This window comes from Coloeus monedula (assembly GCF_965178545.1).
Source record: "Coloeus monedula genome assembly, chromosome: 23".
Lineage (NCBI taxonomy): Eukaryota > Metazoa > Chordata > Aves > Passeriformes > Corvidae > Coloeus > Coloeus monedula.
In genome coordinates this window covers 1,563,388-1,585,458 of record NC_138803.1, presented here as the reverse complement: position 1 = coordinate 1,585,458, position 22,071 = coordinate 1,563,388, and the positions used below count along the sequence as shown (strand labels likewise).

The 22,071-nt window shown below is 47.0% G+C and overlaps 1 protein-coding gene across 4 annotated transcripts in view; it reads right to left on the bottom strand.

Moving 5' to 3' along the window:
* Positions 1 to 22,071, bottom strand: part of PPP1R12B (protein phosphatase 1 regulatory subunit 12B) — a 130,396-nt gene that overhangs the window by 44,581 nt on the left and 63,744 nt on the right. For 2 of the 4 annotated variants that reach the window (XM_082296127.1, XM_082296128.1), the window contains exons 13-19: positions 21,696 to 21,881; positions 20,976 to 21,161; positions 7,915 to 8,005; positions 6,492 to 6,653; positions 5,581 to 5,764; positions 4,939 to 5,051; positions 3,856 to 3,900 (exon numbers count right to left, since the gene is read on the bottom strand). In XM_082296127.1, coding sequence (XP_082152253.1) covers positions 3,856 to 3,900; positions 4,939 to 5,051; positions 5,581 to 5,764; positions 6,492 to 6,653; positions 7,915 to 8,005; positions 20,976 to 21,161; positions 21,696 to 21,881 — 967 coding nt within the window. The remainder of the gene's footprint in view (positions 1 to 3,855; positions 3,901 to 4,938; positions 5,052 to 5,580; positions 5,765 to 6,491; positions 6,654 to 7,914; positions 8,006 to 20,975; positions 21,162 to 21,695; positions 21,882 to 22,071) is intronic. The other 2 variants (XM_082296129.1, XM_082296130.1) reach the window with 2 other exon arrangements.

Sequence of the window (22,071 nt, the reverse complement as noted above, 5' to 3'; positions counted from 1 at the left end):
GAGACTCCCAGGGCTCCCAGTACACCCAGTCTGGCTACAACAGGACATTCACAAAACACTTAACAAAAGCTACTCCTAATCTTCTAATTATTCATCGCGTCCACCTTTCACAAAAAGGCAAACAGCACAATGACAAAAGCTGAACTGAAGCCTCCGTGGAAGGATAAAATGGCACTAAAAGCAAAAATATGGGTGAAAAAATAGGACACACCAAAATCAAGACTCCCAGGTCATAGCTCTGAATCAGCAATAACATTAAGACATTTAGTTTGCATAAGGAATTTTCCAGTTCATTGGTCCTCCCTTAGAACTCGTTGAATTAAGCTTAGAAATTCAGCCCTTCTAGGACAGAAATTTAATTTATATTGGTGTCCAGTTGCATCTGGTGATTTCATGGTAACAGTACAAACAGGCAGAACACTTATTTACAAAGCAGAGTGAGCCTGGTTCATTCCATAAATCAAAGTGCAGGGAGACAGGAATGGAGCCTATTTAATCCACTTACTGCAATTGTAATTCACAATCAAATGTTTCAGTGCTATTCTTCCAAAAAACTTAATTCCATTAGTGTGTCTGAGGTTTATACTGGGCTATACAGACTGTCCTCTAGGCAGTTCATGACGACAGACATTTTCTTTGATACTTTTACTGCCCAGAAATTGTTATTTTATGAACACAACACTCAGTGTCTTCCTCTGAATTTAAAGTTTTCCTTTGACAAACTCTCCCGTGGGCGAGGCGCATCTGTAATGCTCCAGCAGAGAACTGCAAGGAGAAACAATCCTTTAAATGATTATAAACATTTTCTACTTGTTCTCTATCCTCTGTCATTTAAAATACATTTTTCTTCCAATTTGTTCCCAATTGTTCCTGCTGTGCAATAGCAATGGCAGAAGTTGCCCAGTGAAGCTGTGGCTGCTCCATCCCTGGAAATGTCCAAGGCCAGATTGAAACGGGCTTGGAGCAACGTGGGATAGTGGAAGGTGTCCCTGCCCATGGCAGGGTTGGAATTGGATGGGCTTTAAGGTCCCTTCCAATCCAAACCAGTCTGTAATAGATTCTATCATTTTAAGTTGGGGTCAAGTCAAAGCCAGCAGAGTCAGGGATAAAGAAATGGAACACTGGACCATTCTCTTTTGTCTTCATCACCATCCTCCAGCTGCTGCATCCCAGACTAGGCCATTGATCCCCATCTGCACTGACTCTGTTGTATTTGTCCTCACTGGCCTCATCAAGACTGGAATTCCCCCTGGTATTTCACAGGCAGTGGCTTGAGGGAACAGGGAAGGTTTGCCAGCTCCAGCCTTCCCCTGGCTCAGTCTAGGTCTAACATGAGCTTTCAGACACTCCCAATTTTTACTTTCTGAGAAACAGAGACAAGACTGTGGCCAAACTTTTCCCTCACCTCTGCTTTGAGCTCAGGTCTCCCCAGACCTCACAAAAACTCTCTCCTTCACAGCTCCTTCCCACTGGAACCACGTAAAAAGTTCTCCTAAAGCTGCTTCCCCAGAGGCTTTTTCCAGCTGAAGTCCTTGTAGCCTTGGACATTTATTCCACAATAAAACTTTGTCTGCTCTTCCAACTTTCCACAGCGCATCCAGGCAGTCTGCATCCCAAGGAGGGAGGTGGGGTGGGAGCAGAACACATGGAGGATCCTGACACATCCCACTACGAGACCACTCAGTTGCCTAAAGCTCAGCCAAAGTGTCTGGGCTGGTTTCCCACTGGTGCTTATGAGCTCAGCCAAAATAATTCATCCACTTCTGAGAATTAGAACAACATGTATTTGCTCCTTTTTTTCTTCCCAAAACTGCCTTTACTTTTCCTGTGCTAGTCGCCAGCACTGCAGAGTTTGGAGGAGGGATTTCAAGTAAGGCCTTTTTTTGCCTTCCATGAAAATCATCCTGATATCAGCCAAAATATAAACACTGGAGGAAAAACGTAACTGTTCCCATAAAATCAGATTCTTTGGGGTTCTGCTACTAAAATGGGCTCAAGTTCACAACCTGGTGACATTTGGCACCTGCCATTCTAGAATTATAGTTATTGATGAATTAATGATTATTAACTGTACTTTTTTATTGGCACTAGAACGGAAAACAGAGAGCTGTTCCACGATTCCTGCCAAAGCGATGGCTAGTTAGGACAGATATCTCTGATTTGGATCTCAAATAAACCAGGGAAGACTGACCAAGTGACATGATGTTGGAGGCATGCACTGAAGAAAATAAACTGGGAACTGGATAAAAACAAGAGGACTGGGAAAATGGGAAAAACAGCTCCAGCAGAGTGGGAGGAGAGTCTAACCCAGGTCTAAGGCACGTTGGGTGCATAAGAAACCACGGTGCTGGCGCCCCGAAGCACCTGCACAAAGGGGCTGATGGAACTGAAGGAAAATTGCTCTGCTGTTAGATGGATCCCACAAGAAAATCATGCAAAGTGTTAGACAAAAGGAATCCTTGCTGTTATTTGGGGAAAACCAGCATTACTAATTGTAAGATATGGGGTGACCTTGAATTTTTGGGCAGCTGGGTTCTCCCAAAGTGCAGCTTATCCATTTACATGAGCAGCGAGGACTGTGCTCAATAAAATTTTCAGCAGTTTTAGGACTAGACTCCAGGAAGCCTCCAAAGCTGCAGCCTCAGCTACTCTTTTGTCTTAATTTAGGTAATCTGGGACAACTTCCCAGAAGAACAAGACATTCCCAGCAAGTCCCAAACATGCCTGCTGGAAACAAGGTGTCCCTATTATGATTATTACTTTTTACACATTACAAAACTCCCCTCCTTCAGTCTTACAGTGAGGCAGCAGAAATGTCAAAACAATTTTAATGACGATAAATGGCCAAATCTTTCCTGCAGGGTGCAGTGAAGATTTCAGGAAGCTCTGTACTCTGATGAGCAGAAACTCCTGTGGGAAGAGCTGGGCTCCTTGAAGCAGGTGATGCTTCTGTGAGCAAGGAATATCTCACATTTCAAGTGGAGTAAAGTGCAAAGTAAGCACTGGGAAAGCAACGGCTGGCATGGAAAGATAAGCACATGCTAAAAGCCATCCCAGCACCACGTGAGTCTCTGGTCCCAGCAAGGCTCGCCGTGACTTTGCCGCATTCTGACTGAATATTGCAAGAAGGAAAACAAAAAGTCTGAAGAGTGTTATTGCTAATTTTCAGCAAAGAACCAGGTAATTGCAACGAAGTGATGCTTCAATCACTCTACTGCATTGCAAAGCACAGGGAAAGTTCAACTTTCCAGCAAAAATGAAACATCCCACAAGCAGGCTGACCCCTATGCAACCTTCCATTTGCTATTTCTCCCAGGTCTTCCACATTGTGCTGTAATAGCTTGGAAACGTATTTAGCTTTGACATTGTCAGAGTCAGTCATGTTGTCAGGCTCAAACGTGTTTCAGACAAAGACAAACAAAACCAAAGGAAACCAAGGCAATTTGGAAAGACTCAGTAATTATTATAAAAGGAAAGAAAGGGCCTCAAAGGATGAGAATATTGCAAGAACAGGGGAACATGGGACAACCTCTGACGTGCTGCTTGCAGAGAACATTTCCCACAGGAAAACAAATTCACGAGGGGACGGGAGAGCAGATTTCAGAAATACAAAACATACTGTTCAAAATAACAGTGATTCCGAGATCCAAGGTCACACCTTCCCCAGGACACCTCAGATCCCACTGCCCTGGCACTGCAGCCCCACTGCTGCATTCCCTCCAGGCTCCACAACTCCTGTGCAGCTCTCCAGGAGCCAACTTTGAACTCAGGCCACTCTGTAGACATGCCTTATCTTTCAGAAGAGAAATCAGTAAGGAATTGATACTTGGAACTCAGAAATATGGTCTCACTTACCCGAGTTTCCTTCACTTCCTCATTTCCATCAACTTCATCATCATCCTAGGAGGAAAGGAAAGGCAAACAATATAATTAGGCAGCTTTGGAGAGAACAAAACTTTATCACAAGAAGATAATGTATTGTTTATAGAATCACAGAATCATTAAGGTTGGCAAAGACCTCCAAGACCAGCCAAGTCCAACCTCTGACCGAACACACCAACTCAACCACATCACAAAATGCCAAGTCTATCTGTGTTTTGAACCCTTCCAGGAACAAGGACTCCACCACTGCTCTGGGCAGCCTGTGCCAGTCCCTAACCACCCTTTCAGTGAAAAAATGATTTGATGCTAAAGTTAAGAAAAATTCTGTCAAAAGAAATGCCTGTCCAGATGCTTTTGGCTAATTATCAGATCTGGTTTGGTGACCTAATGGCCACTTAGAAAATCTTGGTATTGAGGACAGAATGACTCTCTTGAGATGGCTCCTGCCATTCCAATGCTTCTGAGGAGTTGTGAGGAAGTCCCTAACACACCGAGGGAAAAAAAACTTGGAAAAACTGCACATCTGAAATACTTTTGGAAGTTAATATTATGTCAGTATCTCCACTTCATTTAGACTCCAGGTGGAAACACTGGAGTCATCCCAGGTATCCTGCCCTTGCACAGCCTCTCTAAGCCACTGCTCTTTGTAACTGCTCCAAGATTTCATGGAGCAAATATGAACTACCACGGCATCCCAGCTGACTCTGGACTCAACTTGTTAACCATAATTTCATAATTCTTATTCTCTCCTGAAAAAGGTGATCTACTTTCCTAGCTGAGGCTCTAACCAAACTTTGGAGGGTTGGATTTCTTCCCTCAGACTGAAGAAATCCTCTGAGACCAGAACTAAGAGAAATGACCATGACACAGCTCTTCTTCCTATTGTCTTTCTTTCAGGGGCCCTAAAGAGCAGACAAATTTGGGCTTGAAGAAATTTGAAAATACTTCAGGTGGCTTGTGACCTGGGAAATCAATGGACTGGGAAAAAAACCCTGAAGCTTGGAATTGGAAGAAAATTCACCCTGGAGTTTCTCTTTCTAAGGAACTCAAACTTACATCTTGGGTTGAGAAGATGATGCCGGTGCCTCTCCTTCTCTCTTTCGGCCGTCGCCGCTCTCGGATCGACTGTTTGTTCAGGGATCTGTCGTCCGAATCCTGATCTTCACATTCTGGCCAAGCAAAGAAAGACTGCTTTGGTTTCAGTGATTTACATCTGTGCTTTTGCTAAGGTTCTGGGGTTCTTTTTAAGCTGCTCAAGGTCATCTTGCCTTGTGTTATATTACAAAGGAGTTATTAAACCAAATGAAATGGAATCTCAGTGTCCACTACCGCTGGATACTCACACTCCTTCTCTCATCAGAGCCAGAGAGGTTACCCCAGCTCCCCACAAGTCATCTTGACTTACTCCTGTTCTGAGGACAAACTGTACTAGGGGAACCTCTTTCCCCAGCTCTGATATCTAAATGCTCCATGATCACTGTCTCATGTACTTATCCAAAATGGAAAATATCCTTTTATCCCTCTGTTACAAGCAACAGGAATTTGCTTAACTTCATTTAAACAAATTAACATTTGTTTTGTGAGGTGGCAGCTTCCCTCAGAGTAACAAGTAAACTTGTTCTATCTGTACACGCTGGAAGTTCTAAACCACAAGAAAAGCCTTGAGCTTTGCCGGTTCTTCACTCTCCTGGTACGTACCATTTTTCTCCATCTCTGTGGCTGCTGCTCTGAAATCCGCTGGATTCACAGAGTCTGGCCCTAGATATTTATTTGTTCGAGTCAGGTATGAGCTTGTATAGAGCAGAGGTGCTGCTGTGGAAGGAGACACAGGCGTCGTGGGTTTGTCGGGCTGTGCTGGGCCCCTCAATCGCCGATAGACGGTCTAGAAACAAAAAGCCATGACAGAAAACCAGTACCATGAGAAAGAAGTAGGAGATTTTGGATTTCAAGGAATGCAATGTTTGGATTTCAGAGTGCAATGTTTTCTTCACTGCTGCTGGAAGTGATCACCTGCACTTGCCAGATCAGTTCAATTCTATCAGATAAGGATGAATGTTAAAATCATTGTACAGCAGCAGTGTAAGAGCACCCTCCATAGCTGGGAGATCTGGGATCCATCCCTTTGTTCCTACAGCTCATGGTAGGAGAAATGAGTTATCTAACAGAAATAAATGATTTAGAGTGAAAAAAACAGAGGTGGTGGCAGGGGCAGAAAACTAGTCTCTCCAGCCTTCCATTATACATGGAGTATCCGTGGAAAAACGTGAACACAAAGCCTCCGCCTACACTGCACAGCAAGGATGGATCCAGGCCACATTTCTATCATTAGCCTTCTCATTATGCTTCCTGAGATTTACACCGTTTTATTTTCTGGCAGGAGACAGAAAGGTGAAATTCCCCGAGGACAACAAAGGCACAGCTAAGCTCCAGCACCTCCAGATCCACCTCCCCCGTGCTGAAGTGCTGCTCCTCAGTCAGCTGTGCCTCTTTCCAGCTGGTCTGTCCCCGTCAGAATAAAAAGATAACCCCCAAAGAATTTCCCCTGATCTTAGCCCTCCTAAATGGTTTCATTAGCTCTCAGGCAAGGGGTACTGAGGCAGCAGGATCACCTCGTCGTCCGCGCTCCTGCCCCACCGTGCGCGGCTCTCCGGCCTCTCGCCGCTGTCCTCGGCGCTGCCGGCTCTGTCGCTCTGCTGCTCCTGCGCCTGGCGCTCCGCCCGCGAGCGGCTGAACGTGCGCTCGGCCTCCTGCAGGTCCGTCAGGGTCACGCCCTGCAGGGAACAGAATCATCGAACCCCAGACTGGTTTGGGTTGGAAGGGACCTTAAAGCCCATCTCGTTCCACCCCCTGCCATGGGCAGGGACACCTTCTAGTAGTCCAGGTTGCTCCAAGCCTTGTCCAACCTGGCCCTGAACACCTCCAGGGATCCAGGGGCAGCCACAGCTTCTCTGGGCACAGCTTCTCACCACTCTCACAGCCAAGAATTTCTTCCCAATATCCCATCTATCCCTGCCCTCTGCCAGTGGGGAGCCATTCCCCCTTGTGCTATCCCCCCAGGCCCTTGTCCGAAGTCCCTCCCCAGCTCTCTTGGAGCCCCTTTAGGCACTGGAAGGGGCTCTAAAGTCTCCCTGGAGACTTCTCCAGCCTGAAATTACATTTTCAATCTTCCAGGTCAGTTTAAAATGCCACAGACTCACATCTGGTTGGGCTCATGTTTCATCCCTATGGTAAGAGAAAGGGAAGAATTCTGTTGCCTTTACTGTATTTCTCAGCCTACTGACATAATCACTGACTCAAAGCAACCCAAATATATGTGATCACACTACAAACTAAGAGGCAGGTACACTGCAGAAAGGAAACCTTGGAAATCTAACTCATGTATGTCTGTGGGAGGGTTTTGTAATAACTGTTTGAAAAAAATTTTGCCAGAACCTCTCCAAAACAGTATGAGTGTACGTACATCTGTTGTACACAATACTCACTTGTTATACCTTATATAAAAACACACAATATTCCATTACTAAGCTCAAACTTATCTATCTTGCTAAGCATATTTTTTGCAACTTCTAAACCTATCTCTGCCAAACCTAGAAACTCTAACCATTGTTTTAGTGTCCTTGCTTGCTATTAATTGTATCTTCTTCAAGTTTTTGCAGCCAAAGCTGATCTCTAAACTCTTTTGCTTTATTCCTAAATCCTACTTTTTTTCTCACACCTAAAGCTTTTCCACTTTTTGTGTTTTCCCCATAAGTGCAGACAAGTCCCCTGCCCTAAGAAATAATGTAAGAGCAGAAGAAAATCCTGCCTCTTTACAGTACCATGGAATGGTTTGGATTGGAAGGGACCTTAAAGACCATCCCATTCCACCCCCTGCCATGAGCAGGGACACCTTCCACTATCCCAGGTTGCTCCAAGCCCTGTCTGACCTGGCCTTGGACGCTTCCAGGCACGGAGCAGTCACAGCTTTTCTGGGCAATCAGTTCATCAGGGGTCTTCACCCTACACACAAATGTGAGCATTTGCATTCTTTACCTGGGTAGATCTGCGAGTCTGCCGGGCCTGTCTGGATCGTGCCTTCCTCAGTGATTCCGCTTCCTCATCCCTCACCGGAGTCAGATATGACCTGGAAAAAAAAAAAAAAGGTGCAGAAGAGGTTAAAGTAAAAGCAGATGATCTGCCTTCCTGTCTCTGTAGACTCCTGAGCTATTATTCTCTTTCTCATGGACAAAAATTAATTTTAGCTCCATCTGCTATTGCTGTTTCTCTGGGACAACCTCCCCATGAGCACACAATACACACATTCACAGCACCTTCTCCCCAGAGCCTCTAAATAAACCCTTTAGTGTTGGACATGTTCTGTTAAAAAGGTGCACCTATTCTCTAAATTATTTGCTCCATTCCAAATCATGGCATCATTAGAAAAAGAACCCCACTCCTCATAAAGGCCCTCTCACTCAGACAAAGATCTCAGAACAGAAATCCTGCGCTGGTGCATTCCTCAGACCCTCCTTCCTGTCATTATAGTCACGATCATATTCCTGCAATCTGCTGCCTTCATCAATATGAAACCCATCACGCCAGGAACCGCTGAACTGCAGGCATCACGGAGACACACGCCTTGGAAAGAGCAATGGAATTAAATAAATGACCTTCACACTCTGTGTAAGCCAAGCTCCTTAACGCTGAAAAACCTACAGTTAAAACACAGACCTGGGCACAACTGGATTTCATCAAAGATGGGAGAATTCAAGAGAATTATTCGCATGAAAATACATAAACTGCACCCTCTGCCCCGGCACCGACTGGGAGGAACTGGTGAGGAATTGGGGAGTGCTCTGAGTCAAGGAGTTCACAGCAGTAAATGATTTCCATGCTGGAGGAGAGGCTTCAGTCTAATGAACAGTTCATTAAACTTGACTCTTTAGCCTGGTTAATAGGAAATGATTATTCACACTGTCCCACTGTACAGGGATGAGGGTGCTGGAATGTTCTGTGCAGATCTATCACTGCCAGGTTAACACTGTACCAGAGGTCTGGATGTGTTCAAAGGGCAGTGAGCTAAGTGAGGGATGAAGGTGAATCACTTACTTTGTCCTTGGACTCTTTTCCTGGTTTTAGTAGACCATCTTCATGGAAAAGGTAATGAGCTGAAGAGGATTTGCATCTGATCCAGTATGTTAAGACATTTATTAGAAAGTTCACTAAACTGCTGCACTGTGACAGAACCACAGAGAATCAGGAAATTCGGATCATTCTAAAATAATCTGCCATGGTGGGTTTTATCCACCCTCAGGACCTGCATTCAGTGCTGGTTCAGCTGTGCAGCAAATGCAGCCTGGCTTCCAAGGAGGAATCCCCTTCACGGGGGCACAGTCACCTCCCAGCTCCTCAGGGGTTGTGGGGCTCATGTGAGAGTCTTCTCACCTGAAACCGGTGCAAGAATTTGACCTCATAAATAACACCCCGAACATCTCTGATCTCCACAGGCCAAGGAAATTGCAAAGGATTGAGTCTGTGCCAGGGATGCTGCACTGGAGACTCCTGGAGGGGCAGGCACTGATCTCTGCTCTCTGTGACCAGGCACAGGACCCGAAGGAATGACATGAAGCTGTGTCAGGGCAGGTTCAGGCTGGATATTGTGAAAAAGGTTCTTCCCCCAGAGGGTGCTGGGCACTGCCCAGGCTCCCCAGGGAATGGGCGCAGCCCCGAGGCTGCCAGAGCTCCAGGAGCGTTTGGACAGCGCTGCCAGGGATGCCCAGGGTGGGGTTGTTGGGGTGTCTGTGCAGGGCCAGGATTTGGACTTGATGATCCCTGAGATCCCTTCTCACTCAGGAGATTCCACGATTCTATGAACTGTGCCCTGGGAGTTCCATCTCCCTGCCTGCAATGGAGATGTCCCCAGCCGAGGGCTTGCAGAGCTGCACTCCCAGGGTGTCATTTATCACCTTCATGAGGAGCCTCCAGCACAGCCCATGTGGATGCACTGCAGAGGAGCTCATTTCTTCCCATTGATTATCCAGACAAGACACATGAGCTGTGATGGATATGCCAACACAGGAAGTGCCTACACTTCAGAGGGATGATTGTCTCCCAAAAATCTGCTGTTTCACGAACAAAAAAGCTGCTGTTTGATGAGTGAAAGCTGTGCAACTCCTAATTTTGCAGAGCATGAGCTCTCCTGCTCTCCCTGCTGCAGTGTGTGCACTGTCCAGGTAATGGCACATTAAGGAAACAATAAGCATTTTCTGCAGCTTTTGACACAAGCAGAATCACTGCTGTTTGCCCAGCAGCCAGAAGCAATAAGCCACCTAGAGGAAGAAGGCATTTGCAAAATATACTGCAAATGAAGTTGAGAGCAATAGTAAAAAAAGTATAAATTCCTGAAATATATAAACCACGTAAATTTGTAGCTCAGTATGGTAGGCAGTTTACTGCAATGGCTTTGAATCAGTGGAATTTACATCAGTGGAATTTACTCTGCACTGAGGACACAGGTATGCAGGAGCTACAGGTACAGAGAGGACAAAACAGGTTTTCAATTGAGTTTCAGGAAAGGTTTGGCAAATCCGTGGGGAGGGCTCTGCGGCAGGGGCAGCCCAGGCACTTTGCAGGAGGCTGCAGGATTCCCTCGGTGCAGTTCAGCCACAGCTTTGCTGTGGGTATGGCAAGAGAAAAACCATTTGGGGTCTCTTAGCCCATCATCCTCCAAGGCTTTTTCCTTCTGCTCTCCCAGAATTTATACAAAAATACAGATATGTTACAGCATCATTAGCAATTCTTGGAGTCCAGCCTGTAAGAGGGACTCGATCCTCAGCTGAGCACATCCTGCAGGGCAGCACGGCTCAGCCCAGGCCGCAGCCGCAATCGATCGCCAACTTTCGGGTTCTTTCCATTTACACAATTCATCACTTCCTGGAGCTCACCCAAAGCCATTTACAGCATGAGATAACCAAATTTTCTGAGGCAAGTCAGCAGAGCCACTGCATAGTGACAGAGCTGGTTTCTGTGAGGGAGCAGCTACAGCCTGTTCCAGGTGCCAGAGGAGGGGCTGTGCTGGCAGTGCCTGTAACTGCACACAGCAGCCCAGCCCTGCTGGCAGTGCAGGCCCAGGTGTGCCCTGCTCGGGATCTCGTGTGATTTGCTTTTTAATTTGAGGGGAAGGGAGGGAAAAGACAGATTTTACAATGTGTTGCTTTGCTTACAAACAGAATTTTGAGAGACCTGAGTGTGCTAAATGGGCTGGAAGAGAGAAAGAGAACAAATGCACAGGAAGGAGACGGCGAGTCAGATGCAGCTCAGGGCTGGGCTGGGCTGGATGGCACAGGCAGAGCAACACACTGCTCTCCAAAGCAGAAACACTGCAGAGCACAGCAGGCTGCAGGGCACAAGCACCAAATGGGGTGTGAGGCAGCCTCTGAACAATGCACAGAGTTTTTAATTATGTTTTAAAGGAACACGCTGCTTGCTCAAGTGCAGTGCCTGTGACATCCTATTAATTCAAGCAAATATCTCAGGATCCAAGCAGATCTTCAAAGGAACAGCCCTATGTGTTGTGTTTCATTGCAATAAGCTTTCTCTGAGAAATACTTGCAATAAGAGCAGCCATCACACCAAGCTCAAGGCATGTATAAAGCAGAACAGATTTTTCCCAGAGTTTTGGCTCTAAGTTCAAGGAGAAGAATAGAAATTGTTCAAGATGTGTATATGAGAGTCAGCAAAACCACTGCAGAGGTTTACAGCTCTCACAGACAGAGACAAGCGTGTCCTGCTGCCCTGAGAGAGCTAGAGGCTTCTGGTTTGTGTATTAGCTAGGAAAAAACCTGGTAACTGACTGATTAACCTGGCTTTCACTTAATTCTGGCTATTTTCAAGAAAACACCTATTTTCCTCTGTCAACTCTTTCATCAAGGACAGCGTAACTCACACGGATCCCAACTACTCATCACCGTGTCAAGGCAAAAGGAGCTGCAATACCATATTAATAAAAGGGGAGATTCAACCTGGGAAATAGGAAGGCTGAATATACAGGCTGGTAAACCAGGAATACAAGAGCAAGTCTGTATGTTAGAGAACCCTGGCCAGAGGAAAAGAAATTATTGTGACGAGAAACCCCTCCCAAATCAAGGGTGAACGATGCACAAAAAAGAGTTACAGTACCCTGATGGTTGGTGCACAGGTAACAAGAACAAAAGATTTATTTCGCCAAGAAATATCCAGTCTTCTGATAATTGTTTTACAACACTGGTCTCTTTTCCTGCCATCCTGAACTCCTTCAGGCACTCAGAGCTTGAAGTGTTTCTGGCAAACACCATTCACCACCATGGAGTCCTTTGGCAGAACATCACCAAGTCCCAGAGGGAACAGCAAGAATGTGCAAAACTTGGGAGTTTTACATCACCTACATGTGGCAGAGCAGCTGTGGCTGCCCCATCCCTGGAAGTGTCCAAGGCCAGGTTGGACACGGCTTGGAGCCCCCTGGTCTAGGGGAAGGTGTCCCTGCTCATGGCAGGGGGTGGAATTAGATGAGCTGTAAGTTCCCTTCCAACCCAAAGCTTTCTGGCATTCTGTGAAGACCTGGCAACAAATTTGGAAGCTAAACACTCACTAAGTTCTACAGCCACCCTCTTCTCAGACTGGGTTAAAGGAATTTCATTCTGCTGTCAGGACTGAAAACTGAGATACACCCCCACATGAGCTGCACGGGGCCACGACAAGGTTCCCTCCATCCCTGTCAGGTCCTTCTTCAAGAAATCCAGGTCCCACAGCCAGCACAGTAAGAACAGGAGTTGCACCAGTAACTGGTTCATCATTACAGTTGTTCCCAGTCTCTGGGAATGAGACTCTGCTGATTGTGAACTGGGGCTGGGCTTGTTGGGGCTCTTCTGGAGGAAAGCTCTTCCTAGGCCCTCTGCAAATCCTCCCACCTCTTTCTAGCTTAGAAGTGACTCTGAACTACACTCTCTAGACTAGAACCAACAGTGACAGTTCTCTTGGAAGCCAGGACAGACTTCTGGCTCTTCCAAATCCAGGTAACACCAGTAAGGGGAGCCAGGCACACGTGTGGCTCTCTGTACACAAGGAGGTTCGTTCAGCACACGGAAAGCCATGTGGCTACTCAGACTCTAAAATGTTTGAAATTTCTCCTCTTAAGAAGAGTACAGTATCCCTACTCCAAACACTGTGGTGATTCTTAAAAAGTCTTTGTCACACGTATATCTATTTCTCAGGCATACACGCACGTATATATGTTTATATATACATGTATATATCTTAAAAACTCACATGCACTCTGAAAAAAGAAAGATAAGAAAAAAAACCCTCAGCAAAAGCCTCAAGTACAGATACTGTTCCCCTGGAAACAACTGGAAAAGTACAGCATCCCAGCAATGCATTCCTACAAACTGGAGAGTTGCCATCAGCAAATAACTATCCATAAGCTGGAGGAGGGAGGAGAAGCAAGTGCAAGTTTTGCAGGCAACAATGCTGACAGCAGTTCCCAAAATACAATTCCTTAAGTTAGATAATGAACTATGTCCCCAGCAGCAAGTCAATCATTGGCAACTACATGGAAACAGTCGAAAAAGAAACTTTCCTGCTCTCTTATCCAAGCAACAGGTTTCGGTTCTTCCCTGAATTTATCCCTGTGCTGACATGTTCTACCCATCAGCCCACTGCAAATGGAAACAGTCATTAGAGAAACTGTCAGAAGCTGGATGTGCTCTGTCTTTCCAGGCAGGAGAGAAGGATAACACATCAGACTGCGAGTGTTGGAGCTGGGAATGAGGGGGGAGACAGCCTGACAATGCCGAGTTATTTAATAAGCTGAGGACAGAGGGATAACAAGATCATAGTCCTAAAGCCTTTCACAGCTGGCTCGAAAAGCCTGGGCTGAGAATTCCCCATTTTCAGGCCTTTGCTGCTGGGAGCTGTCATTGTGTTTCAATCTGGACAATGAATTCTCAGCTCGTGCAAGTTTCAGTGTCTGAATTTCTGCCCTTTGGTTACAGGTTGATTAGCAGCTTCACTAGCAGCAGATTAATGTCTTTATTTCCCACAGCTCTGCTTCACTCAACATGTTCAGGTGCTGATCCAAGAGATTAAGAGATGTGTGATCTTTGCCACTTGTTAATCAAAACAACCAGCTCCCTTTATACCTGCAGAACTCCTGTTTCCACGGGACGTTTACAATGAGGTGAGGTTACACGTGTGACAGCTGAGGCTACAAGAACACTTCTCATCAGGGAGGTCTGGACAATTTTGCCTGTCCTTTCCCATGCCCTGTCCCTGGAAGTGCCCAAGGCCAAGTTGGACGGGGCTTGGAGCAACCTGGGATAGTGGAAGGTGTCCCTTCCACTGGGGGGTGGGATGAGATGAGCTGTAAGATCCTGACCAACCTCCCAACCCAAACCATTCCATGGTTCCATGTTCAGTTCTGTGTGTGTCCCTCAGACAGCAGAGCTGCTCCTTCTGTGCTGTGTCCCCACCATGTCCCCAGGGCAGCTCCTTGTGCCTCCTTAGCAGTCTGGACTGCACCAATATGAGGTGAGGAGTGCTTGGGTTGCAGATCCAGCTGGGAACCCAGCCCTGCAATCCCTCTGCCAGAGGAATAAAATACAGCATTGGTACTCCTGAGAGCTCACCAAGTTTGGGGCTGGGGGAGTCAGCACATACATGAGAAGCTTTTAATGATCTATGTAATCCCTTCACATTAATTAATGTCACTCAGCATTATGGTGAAGAGTGAAAAGGCAACAAACATCACAGTGATCACATTCCCTAAGCTGGCTGCCATAACTGTTGCTGTGAACTCAGACCTTTAAACTTCTGCCAGCAGAAGAGCACATGTACTTGTTTAAAAAACGAAAGAATTCAAGAATTCTTTCTGTAAGAGAAAAGCAGAGAGTGCTGCAATCCCAGAGCAGAGGCAGCCAACAGCACCTGAAGTGAGAGTATGACCGGTCTCTGAGACACTGAATGTGTCAGCTGTGACCCTCACAAGTGCAAAGCTTACCAGGAGGGAATATTTTGAAATTGTTTGTGTTCAGCACAGGACTTTGGGTGTCAATACACAGCACTGAGTGGGCTGCCACCGTGACAGGGAACAGCGTGCACTGTCTGCAATACTCAGGAGCTGCATCCTTGCATTAAAAATCTGCTGCAGGAACTGGAGCAGGATGGACTCCACTTCCTGCCACTGATGGAGGAAACCAATGTCCTGCCTCTGCCAGCATCCTTCTCATTTGCAACTGAACCAACACAATTTGACATTTTTAACAACTTTCAGCAGACTTGTTACGGCTTTCCCAAAAGCTGGTTTACATTCTGAAACAGGAAATTTTCCAGGGCAGAAAATCCCCACAGAAAAAAAAATAACTTGGCACAACTCTGACTATTTGGGAAATTGTCTTTTGCAACAAAAAAATAAAGAAAAATCAAAACTTGATAAAGAAGGTTCAGCTACTGAACCAGATAAGCCAGAGCAGCGATGTTCGCCTGCCAGTGCATCCCAGCAGCCTTCCACTGCCACCTTGTGGGAGCAGGAGACGCCTGAACAGCTCAGGAACAGAATCACAGATCAGCCCCAGCTGAATTACACAAAATATCACTGAATATTAATAATGTATCAAAGATTTCCATTTCCTACTGAGCTTACATTGCAATTTCTTAGCCTGAGGCTTTGGTTCAATTTCCAGTGTCCACTGTTCTCAGGGACAGCAGATTAATTAAGTCTGCACAAAAACTTTTCAAATAGAAATCCCAGGGAGGTTTCCTGTCTTCCTTGGCTCCTCCACCTGTCACATCCCCAGGTCAATACTGCGGAACACAGAATTTACCAGAGTAGCTGATTTAGTGCCGAATTAGCTCTCAGCGATACATAGGATCTTACAAATATTTCAGGTACATCCTTGTCTTTAATGACCATTTTGGACACAGAGAAGTAGCTGAACTCGTCAAAGTTAGTAAAGCCCAGACCCTGAACACCCAGGCAGTGGCACTGGGATGGCACCAGAGCCAGAAGGTGCCATTACTGCTGTCCCACCGAGGGTGAAGTGCGTGCAGCAGGGCAGTGATTCCCATTAGTAAGCCAGGAGGAATTGCACACAAACTCAGCATGGACAGGGCTGGGGAAAGGCAGTTTTACCTTCTGCTTGCTCCACGCTGCCAAGCTGCAGTTCTTTTACAATGCTTAGGTCAAGTGGTCCCTGCTTCCTTCCCTTGACCATTCCTGAAGGATCCCGCATGGATTCCTGCTTTTGTTAGCAGGCCAACCTACAGCCTGGACTCCCCCGCCCAAAGCAAACGCCAAAATATCCACCCCCCTTCCTCTGAGCCCTGTGTGGATAAAGCCCTGGCAGCTGAGCATGCAGCACACACCTGCTCGCCACCCTTACAGGAAACCACACTGACCCCGGCCCACACCTCGACCTTACTCCAAATAAAAATGCAGCCTGATTTCTGATCCAGCAGGAGCAATCTCGCCTCTTCCCAACATGGACAACCCCATGGCCAGCAGAATTCCTGCCCTCCCACGTCATCTGCGCCAGCAGCCTTTGAAAAAAGGGACAACTTTATCTGAAAGCGATTAACTGCAGAGGCAGTGGCAGAGAAATGCTGTCACAGCAGGTGCCAGATGATCGTTCAGTTCTTCACAAGAGAGAGAAACCTCTTAACTTCTTGTTGTCCACTGTGTAGTGTGGACAGGAATCCTTCCATTGCCTTGTAGCACCTCCTTGCATGAGCACCCCACCACTCTGCTTCCCCAGGGACCTGTCCCAGGAGATTAAGACCACTCAGCTTTACATCAGTCAGTGATAAGGATTATAGAGTTAAATGCTATTTAAAAAAAGGTAGCAGCGAGCTATTGCTCACAGCCTTTTCTGCCAGTTCCTCTCAAGCGACATTTAAATACACCTTAAATGCAAATCTCATCGTTTAACTTTCACAGAGATCAGGGGCTTTTATTCTATTTGTCAGACCATAAGGGTTAAGGGACCTATCAGGTGACACATCCGTGCTCTTCCCAGAGGACACACACTCGGAATGCCCACAGGACAAGAATCATGAGGCAAAAGGACTTGCGAAAAATTGCTCATCTAACAGTACTGGTGGAGGAGGATTCAGTTATTAATATATTAATAATATATGCTACTATAATTAGCAGCTGGATCCTTAGAATGAAAAATAAATTCCTCTTGGGAATGAAGCAGGAAACAGAAGTGTTTGTCAAACACATTTACCTGGCACATCAGTGAGCTTCCTTCAGCTGAAAAACATTTCTAGGGGAAACTCTGGAGGGCAAGAAGGCATGGGCTGAACAGGGCCACCAGCCCCAAAGCTGCCCAGAAAACAAGCCCACCTCACTCCTACTCCAGATTTATCTTGGAATCATGGAATGGTTTGGGTTGGAAGGGACCTTAAAGCTCATCTAGTTCCACCCCCTGCCATGGGCTGGGGCACCTTCCACTATCCCAGGTTGCTCCAAGCCCCATCCAGCCTGGCCTTGGACACTGCCAGGGACAGGGCAGTTAAGTGAGAAACTGGTCAGAATAAATTAAAAAGTAAGGAGGAGAGAGAAGAGTTTCCTGTCTCTAAGAGTATGCCTGATGGCAAGTGCTGGAACCACCCTGCTGGTGGAACAGGAAGAACCCACACAAGAATTCAGTTGTATAAACACAGTGACGGGAGGTAAAAGAATTAAAATCCTAATTCTTGCCAAACCAGGAGAGATTTCAAATTCAATAGTCCTTTTAAACTGGCCACATAACTGAGAGCACAAACCTGCCTTTCAGAAGTTCTCAGGCAAAATGTATCTCACCCCATGTGCCAGCTGTGGGCTGCACAGTTGCCTTTCCAGCTGTTCTGGGAACTAAAACTTCCAGAGTACGAAAAGCTTCAGCCAGATCTCCCAGCCTTCCAGCACAGGTATCTCACAGCTCAAGTGATATTCCAGTATGGCAGGATCTCCTGCAGCCCCTTTCTCAGCCCAGGGAACAGAGCTCCAAGCAGCCCAGACCTGTGACACCAGGAATACTCTGGCAGGGGCTGCGGTGCTGGACTCCCGGGAGAAGCCGCGACCAGAGCCCTGCACTGAGTGTGCACAGACAAGGGTACAGAGGACTTGGGGAAGAAGCTTTTCGTGGCACTAGAGGCCGCTGTCACCCTGGATGAAGGTGGATAATCCAGCCCTGGGCTCCAACCAACACGACGCCCCATTCCCCACCACCTGCGGGCACCCTGCAGAAACGAGGAAGCTGTTAGTTCTGTCCTGGCAAGAACAGGGTCTGTGTGAGGTACTGTAGGCACAACATCCACACAGCTGAAATCCACCCTCAAACAGGGCTGTTTGAGTTCAGTGGACAAACACTGACAATGGGAGACAATTTGCTTTTGGCAGGAGATCATCCAAACGGCCAGACTGCACCATTCATCAGGAGCTCCAAAATTCCCAGAAAAAACCCCAAAGCAATTGCCTGGCACGAGCACTGGCTGTGGCAGATGGTACGTTTCCAGCTCCTGGCAGCAGCAGCACACCGCAGGGCTGCAGAGGAGCATCAGGAGGCTGGGATGTGCAGCAGGACACGTGGAACACATGTGGCAGCAGCTGGGCTGAACCTCTGGGACATGCAGCCCCAGCCCCGGCCCCAACCGGGCACAGTCCAGCCGGCACCACACGGGCCTGAAACAGACTCTGCTCTGCTGCCCCTCTGCTGGTTCTTTCCTCCCCCTTGTAATTTACACTATTTTCCAGCTACTGGAGTGTTTCCTGACCAATTCAGCTGGAAAACAAGGAGCAGGTGAAGCACCATGGGTCAAACGCTGTGGTTTGGGCAGGGTAAGGCTTGTTGGCCACCACAGGATGCAAACCAGCACTCCGGAGCCCTCTGCCAGTCGTTTCTCCCCAGCCCTAAGGAGCCTCTTCTGCTTTAACCTTTTGGCTTCACACAGATAATTTTAAGGCCACAAGTTCGGAGACATCCCTGTGATCTAATATTAGATGATGAGCCTGTTTATGTTTTTGTTGCTAAGAGCAAGCTGGCGCACTGGAAACACCGAAGCAGCCCAAACACTCCTGCAACAGCTGCCGCTGAGAACTGAAATCCATACAGCACTGCCCTGACAACTGTTTGCCATTTGCCTTTTTATTTTACTGGAATTGGTCTCCTTCTCAAATAAGCTCTTCCCATTTAGGTGACTTCTCCTGTCTCCCTGGGTCCATGTTTCCTAGTTTCAATATGCAGGCAGCTCTACCCCACTGTGAGGACGTACATTCATCAGTAAGGTTTCCTCCCCCATAAGAACAATGTATAATTTCTGGGCTTTTTTCCTCTCAGTAGCTTCAAACCATCAATTGAAGGTGGGAGGAATTTTCTGGTGTTTTCTCTTTACATTACCATAATTCACAGGAGATGGTTCTCTAATAAAAATGCAGGAGACAAACAGATCTTCTGTATTATTTATAGAAACAGATTTGGCAGCAAATGCCAATGCAGTAATATTAATGGATGCTTTTTTGGGTATCTACAAGTAACCATCCCAGTCCAGTTCTCTGTCTGCAGACAGTGCCAGAAGTCTGGGGGGCACTTTGTGCAGCCCATTTCTGCAGGGAAAAATCTGCTTCTGCAACTTGATTCTGGGCTTGCCAAAATGGAGAGACCATTGTGAAAGGTCTGAAGTGAGAACTGAGAGCACAGTACTCACTCTGTTCTCTTGCACAACCTCACTGGGCACTGGCAATATCTTTTGGCAGCTCATCTCGATTCAATTGCAAATGACCCCAACCCAAGTGACCTCCTGCAACTCCACAGGAACACACAGAGGCACTTCCAGGACTAACACAAGTGTTTTCACACCAAAGATACCCTGCAGTGGCTACTGCAAACTGTCCCTGCACACAAAGCTGGTGAATGTGGCTCCAGAATGTTTGCAATACCTTCCAAGTGCTCCCTGTGCTAGCTCTGGGAAAAGAAAAGAAAAAAAAAAAAAATTCCCAAACAGAACTTCGAGTATTTTCCAACAGCACAACCCACCTTGCTTGGAGGATGTGCTGCAGGTGAAGCTGAGCAGCGGCTAAGCTCCACCACCTTTAGCCTTGTAAGCTGATAATTCCCATTATTGCTTTTGCCATCCCTCGGCCTCAGGCCATTTAAGATGTGTCAGAGCACTATCTGCACTCAGGAAGTGCTGTATTTCAATAAATCCCTGACAGTTTGGAAGAATCCAAGCACTATATACTCTGCATGAACTCGTTGCTGGCTAGAAACAGTCAGTTCATTGCTGTATTTTATTTATTTGTATTTGCTTTCACTGATGCCATTGGAAGAGACAGATTTTGAAAAAGTTAACCTGTTTGCAGGAAGAATATATGGATCATTGCATATTCTGTAATTAATGCACAGGGTAAAGTTCCTTTAAAAAGAGCTCTGGCTCCCCAGGTTTGTATTTCCCCAGTCTTAAAATAACACCATGTGATAAGAAAGAGATACCACCAGCTGGAGTCAGAGTCATTCCCAATGCTGTTACTGCTGGAATGGCCTCAGCTGCACATGGCAGACTCCTACCTCTGGCCTTTCCAGTCAGTCAAAGCCCTACCTGCTGCTGGAGTCCATCTCCTACTGTGTCACACACCTACATGCCCCAGGAATGTTTGTTTTCTCCCATTAACTGCAGAGGGAATCTGGGGGACCTGTGCAGCACGATGTTTCCACTGGGGCATACGTAAACACAGCTGAGCCAAATCAGAGGGACAGGTTTTATCTGAATGTATCTCAGTAATGGTCTTTATAGGATGGGATTCATTTTACAGAACTCACTGTGAGTGGCTGCTCTGCTGTGTGTCCCTACAAACACACTGGGATAGGCCTGAGATTAGTACTGAAGAAAAAGGCTGAGATACTGAAGAGACAAGTAGAAAATTATGAAACTAAATTTAACCTACAAGCCAGTGATGACTCAGTTCAAAATCTTCAGACAGAGTAGGGACAGCAGCCTGGGAACTTCATGGAGTACCTAAAAACCAGTTCTTACACCCCCACCATCACCACCACGTGAGAGCTGCCCACGGAGGGGGCCACCAGAGCCCACTCCTCACTGACCTTCTGCGCTCCCTGGCCTCCTCAGCTGAGAGGTCCTTCCCCGGGGCGGAGGCAGCCCCGGCATTCACGGTGCCGTTGGCAGCGCCGAGCACAGCACGGTTTGTGATTACACCTAGAGGGGTGCTGGCACAGCTGCCCTCTGCGTTTTTCTCTACAGCAGAATCAGTTTGTTGCCTGAAAGGGGCTCTGAAATAGAGAAGACATATGGAAAGCAAAGCAAGTGAACTCCAGTGCTGACCGAGCCCAACCTCCTCGAGGGAGCATGGACAGTTCATCCTCCTCGCTTTACACTCGTGCTCGTAGAGAACAGCCACAGCAAAATGAATTTTACAAAACTTGGAGAAGAATGAGCAGGTGGAATTAACAGCCTTCACATCCCTGTTAGTAGTAAAAATGATTAAAAAAATGTACCTGGTGAATAAGCAGAAGGAAGGAACTCCAAGAGCTTGTACACCGAGCGCCCGAGGGCAGCCTGAGCACGCGCTGTGTCACAGGGACAGAAGGCACAAGGGACACACTGTGGACTGTCACCAGCCTGCCAGTCACACCCACCACTGGAACTGTCCAACACCACCATCCTGGGATTGCTTATCATTCTGGAATTGCTTATCAGCACTTCCCATGTGGAAGCACACCTTCAATCCCTAACCCACTCCAGAACTCAGAACTTCCAACCCAAACGCTGACTTTTGGAGCTTTATCTCCGCTGGGAGCCATTACCTGGTGTTGTGGCAGGCTGAAGCAGGAGTGTTCACACCGAGAGATGTGGGACAGCAAGAGACAGGTTGCCACGGGGTGCCCAGGGAGGTAGATGAGCCAATGGCAGTGGGTGAGGTAGCTAGAGATGGACTGCGACTGGCTGAAATGTAGGGACTGCTCAGGTCACTACTTCTACCAAATGAAGCACTGTAAAACATCACAAAATCATGTCCTTCAGAGCACAGTAAATATTCAACAGCACATCCCACAGCTGGGCTGGCAGCTGGGAAGGGAGCAGGTACCACATGGCAGCAAAACGTGTGCAAGGAGATCAGAGAGCGGCGGAGCTGTCGTCCGTCGCCCACACAGGCCAGCGCCAGCAGAGCCCTGCTTAGCT